The 5590-nt window shown below is 36.5% G+C and overlaps 1 protein-coding gene across 1 annotated transcript; it reads left to right on the top strand.

Moving 5' to 3' along the window:
* LOC137837785 (T-complex protein 1 subunit gamma) lies at positions 1-5418 on the top strand. The gene is made up of 14 exons (XM_068646915.1): positions 1-243; positions 520-635; positions 774-835; positions 1091-1163; positions 1267-1334; positions 1519-1588; positions 1722-1787; positions 1880-1951; positions 2451-2524; positions 3493-4155; positions 4231-4356; positions 4479-4583; positions 4671-4745; positions 5033-5418. The coding sequence occupies exons 2-14, from the start codon at positions 611-613 to the stop codon at positions 5219-5221; spliced, it is 1668 nt and encodes a 555-aa protein (XP_068503016.1). The 5' UTR covers positions 1-243; positions 520-610; the 3' UTR covers positions 5222-5418.
* The last annotated feature ends 172 nt before the right edge of the window (positions 5419-5590 follow it).

The raw sequence follows: 5590 nt of genomic DNA, 5'->3' as shown, positions 1-5590 counted from the left end.
AAACAGAAATAATTTGAAAAGGTTAAGAATAAAATAAATATAATGAGGCGCTGGGAGGTTCAAGGGTTTTTCTAGCACATTTTGGCGGAAAACCTCAGCGCAGTTACTAACACTTCACTCTTCCGCTCGATTATTTATCGATCATTTTTGTGTGCCCTAGCGCCTCTTCTGCAGCCGCTGCCGCCAACCACCGTTTCTCTTGCCGCTTCCGGTACCGATCGAACCTTCTCCGGCCAAGTTCAGGTAACACACATTCCTCTCTGATCTGGTGCTGCTTGAGGCGTCATTTACTGCATCGCCACCGTCGTATTGTGATTTAGGGTTCTGCTTTTGGATTCATTGATAATATGTTCAATTTGTCCGTTTTCTACATTAGAAGGACGTTTGAATCTGTATCGTTTTGTTAAGAGAAAACTGTTTTTGAGTTTGAAAACTAACCTGCTTTATTTCTGGATTCCTCGTTAATATTTTCACTTCGCGGTGTTTGAGTTTGAAACTAACTAGCTTTGGCGAACTTAGATTCTCGCGAGCTTCCTCGGGAGGACATCCTCTGTTGCTGGATTTAGTTCTCGCCTGTGAAATTTTCGGAATATTTTGAATCTAAGAAATCATGCACGCGCCAGTTCTCGTTCTCCGTAAGCTATTTATCATCTCTTACGCTCATAATTTATCTTTTTCTTCTTTATTTTTAAATAATTTTAGTGTTTTTTTTCGCATTTTATTGGTTTTAAGCGGCTTTCTGTTGTGTGTGTTTCTTCAATTTATTTTTGCAGAGGACTCTTTGAAACGAGAGTCTGGATCTAAAGTGCGGTATGCTGTTATTCAGGCAGCAAAGGTATTGGATTTTACCAACTAAGACTCTGTTTTGATAAATTTTGTATATGCACTTATATAGGAGAAGAAATAAAGTAATTTTCTTCTATAATTGTTTGGACTTAACTTTTATAGAAGTTATCGTCTAACTTTTTTAAAAGCTAAGGTTCGTAAGTTGATTTAAGTAGTTATGAAAAAAATTATTTGAACAGAACCTAACTTGTCTCTACAAATGTTCATTTTTTGTTTCTAATCTAATATTTTTTACGAGGGCCAGGCTGTTGCTGATGTAGTCCGTACAACATTGGGACCCAGGTCCATGCTAAAAATGCTTCTTGATGCTCAAGGAGGTTAGTGTTTTCATTTTTTACATCAAACTACAACTAATTGAAGACCCATGTATCCTTTGCATTTATATTGTGCTCATTCATTCTTTTTCTTACAAATCAACAGGAATTGTTGTTACCAATGATGGAAATGCTATCTTACGTGAATTAGACCTTGCTCACCCAGCTGCAAAGGTATTTGCTGTATCTTTTGTGTCACTTCATTGATATTGCTTTGTCATACATACGTTATACATACATTATACATACTGCATTCCAAACTTTGATTTCAGTAAGCATCACTTCTGTGATTTTGTTGGCTTAGTTTCTCTTTATTGTGAAACTTTCTAACAGTTTTCTCTTATTGGAACGTAAACAGTCCATGATTGAATTAAGTCGAACCCAAGACCAAGAAGTTGGAGATGGAACAACATCTGTCATCATTCTTGGTATGTTTCTGTATGATTTAATAGAAATTTCTGGATGTTGTTATATTGTCTTCTGAATGCAGGATCAGATCTTACCTGATTTTTTGGGAACCATATTGTCTTACAATATTTTTTATTTTGTATTTGGGTGCAGCTGGTGAGATGCTTCATGTTGCCGATGCATTCATTAACAAAATTCACCCTACAGTTATTTGCCGAGGTAACGAATGAGTATACTGTTAATGAGTGTTTCTCTCTGAAAATCTATAAAATTGTTTACATACATGAATGCTACAATTATGTATTCTGCAGCATATACCAAAGCTTTGGAGGATGCTCTTTCTGTTCTTGACAAAATTGCAATGCCTATCGATGCTCAGGATCGTAAGTCTATTGCCAAGTTCTTACCTTTGTGTTATAAATTTTGTTCCTCGCAATAATAGAAAAAAAGTTTACTCTATGAGATCCTTAAGGAATTGGTCAAGTGAAGCAAGACAGAGTCTTGCATTTGACAAGTTGCAAATTCGAGTTTCCACTCATTTTTATAGGATGAGATAAAATGAATGTCCCCTTCAAGTGCAGAGGCATTTTCTGGGGCACCATCTCTTCCTGCAATTTTTTGTACCCTAAAGGTTTATGTTGTGCTAAACTTTTTCAATCCTGTTCTCCAATTGCTTGTAGATGAAGAGCCTAGGTAGGTTTTATAAAATAAAAAACAGTTCGGTAACAGGGATGTGAATTTTTTAAAGTTTCCCAGTGCCTTGTTGGATTAAATTTTGGTGCAAAATCTTCTAGTAATTTGAGTAATATTCAGTAACCGTGCATCATGGCTCCATTTAATTACTTTATGTATAACTGAATGCTATGATTAATTAAACTGCAGGAGGTATAATGCTGGGGCTAGTAAAAAGTTGCATAGGTACCAAATTCACAGGTCAATTTGGGGATTTAATTGCTGTGAGTTTTCCTCTATCTCTTGGGCTAGGTTTCCTATTTTTTCGTTTTTCTTTTATATAATTGTTTAGCTGTATGTTTGTTCTGGTAAAAATGGTTATTCTTTAAATTCTGTTACAACACAGAGTCAAGATTTCTGTCAGGTTCTAGATTGTGCAGAAAGCATCCCAAAATGTGGCTTCTGTACTCTAGGAGAAATTTGGAAATAGCAGGCCAGAATTAGTAATAGGTAGTATAGGACATTTACGAAGAAGTTATTTGTGTAATAGGGCATTCATATGGTAGGACAATTTTGTAGCAGTTATTCAGTTATATGGGTTGTATTTTATCTATAGGAAGGCTGTGGTTAGTTTCTGACATGTCTGTTGTGAGTCTGAGTATTTTCCCTGAAGGAGAGGTTTGGCCTGCCTAGTAGGAAAACTCATCTATTTGATTTGTGTTCAATTCAATGTGGAATTTGATGTTGTTTGTTGTAAACCCAATTATCCTGCATAAAAGGAAGTCTAGTCTTTTCAGTGTTGATGATGAAGAGGGGTGGCTCGCAGCTAGTTATGTTAGATGTTACCTGTCATCTATACATTGTTTTTTGTACGAAAGTGTGGCTTGTTATTTTGATGAATACAATTTAATTTTTCATTATCTATATTATTTTAGCTTCTAAACGAATATGTTTTAAGTTATCTTCATTTAGTTAGATGGGCCTCTTGATTTAGGTGATTTGTCTATGAATTCATCAAACTAATATATTTTCATTATCTTTAAATTTCTACAGATTCGTGAAAACTTAAGTTTTATAGTGATTTCATTTCATTTAGCTCCTGCTCTTTAGTTTTGTTGTTTACTGCCTGAGTGAGTAGGTTTTAAACCTGATGCTGCTTGATTGTTGAAAATTACTATATCCTTCTGCTATTACATAGCATTTCTGGATCTGTTGAGTTATGTATCATATATTCTTCCTTGGTTACTTCCAGGATTTAGCTATTGATGCTACTACAACAGTAGGTGTTGATATTGGCCAAGGTTTGAGAGATGTAGATATTAAAAATTATATTAAGGTTGAGAAGGTCCCTGGTGGGCAGCTGGAGGATTCTAGAGTACTCAAGGGAGTTATGATAAACAAAGATGTGGTTGCCCCTGGCAAAATGAGGAGAAAGATTGTCAACCCACGCATCATTCTTCTTGATTCTCCCCTTGAGTATAAAAAGGGTGAAAACCAAACAAATGCTGAACTGCTCAAAGAAGAAGACTGGAGTCTTTTATTGAAGATGGAAGAAGAATATATTGAGGAGCTATGCATGCAGATATTGAAGTTTAAGCCTGACTTGGTAATCACGGAGAAGGGTCTGAGTGATTTGGCTTGCCATTATCTGAGCAAGCATGGAGTTAGTGCAATCAGGAGGCTGAGGAAAACTGATAATAATAGAATTGCTAAGGCATGTGGTGCTGTTATTGTGAACAGACCAGATGAATTGCAGGAGTCTGATGTTGGTACTGGTGCTGGGTTATTTGAGGTTAAGAAAATTGGAGATGAGTACTTTTCATTTATTGTTGATTGCAAAGACCCCAAGGCCTGCACTATACTACTGAGGGGAGCAAGTAAGGATCTCTTAAATGAAGTTGAAAGAAATCTACAGGTAAGCTATTCACATTTTCTAAGAATTTAGATTTGATCATATCATACTGCTTACTGAAACCTTTTTTTTTTTCAGGATGCCATGTCTGTTGCAAGGAACATAATAAAAAATCCAAAACTTGTTCCTGGAGGTGGTGCAACAGAGTTGACAGTGTCAGCTGCCTTGAAACAGAAGAGTTCTTCTATCGAGGGCATTGAAAAAGTGAGTGTAGTTTATATGAACCAGCAGCAGCAGTGCTGCTTTATGTTAGGTGGATTCTAGTTCTATCTCTTATCTGTAGCAGTTTACACTGGTTCTCACTTAAGATTCTTTTTGGCTAACAGTGGCCGTATGAAGCTGCTGCGATTGCTTTTGAATCCATCCCACGAACTTTGGCACAAAATTGTGGAGTAAATGTCATCCGGACTATGACAGCTCTACAAGGAAAAGTAAGAATAGTTTGATAGCACTTGTTGTATACTGTATTTTCTATGAAGGTCTGGTCATTTTTAACGTTGTGTTCTTGAAAATACTAGCATGCAAATGGAGAAAATACATGGATTGGTATAGATGGAAATACTGGCAGCATCACTGACATGAAAGAGGGCAAGGTACTTCACTTTCATCCCATTCTGTTGCATATTGTAAATGATACCAAAAACCGCCATTTGTTATTTTGCCAGCGGGAGTTAATCACATTAGACTTAGAATTAACATTTCTCAGTTACTCCCAGAAGAGGCAATTTGTGTTTATTTCCTTAGCAGAATATTATCTTGTTGTATTCTTGCCTTGTTACCGAACTTCCCTCCTGAAATTTGAGCCTTTATGTTGTTTCGAAGTATTCATACTTACGTCAGCAAGTGACCTCAAAATGTTCTGCTCTAATGTTATGTTTAGATCTGGGATGCCTACAATGTGAAGGCGCAAGCTTTTAAGACTGCCATTGAAGCTGCTTGCATGCTTCTGAGGATTGATGATATAGTGAGTGGGATCAAGAAGAAGCAGGCCCCTGGAGCTTCAGGTTCTTCAAAACCCAAGATTGAGACCGAGGCAGATGCTGACAATGAGCAAATCCTTCCTGACTGAGAATCTAGGTTCAACTGACATTGCTTTTTGATAGAGTTGATGACGTACTAGGTTCTTGGTCTTTCATTAAATCTTATTACCATTAGAAGTTTTGGGTCCTTGACTGGGCTGTTGTTTTTTTGTGCCTTGTACTTTTTGCAAGAGCAAATTGTGAACTTTGTTTATTTTAAATACTATATTAACTGGTGTGTGATTTATTGGGTGTTTTCGGTCCACTGTTGAGATTTTGTGCCGGGGTCAAACATGCCATCGATTTTGTTGAGCTGTTTCTGGTTTCTCTTCCTATTCGTTTTTGAAATGTTTTTTGCATATTAATATCCAAGCACTTCCTTAGAACTGTGTAAATTATGGTGAAATTATGTTTTTTTT

The sequence above is a fragment of the Phaseolus vulgaris genome, chromosome 4, assembly GCF_000499845.2.
Source record: "Phaseolus vulgaris cultivar G19833 chromosome 4, P. vulgaris v2.0, whole genome shotgun sequence".
NCBI lineage: Eukaryota > Viridiplantae > Streptophyta > Magnoliopsida > Fabales > Fabaceae > Phaseolus > Phaseolus vulgaris.
This window is presented reverse-complemented; position numbering and strand designations above follow the sequence as displayed.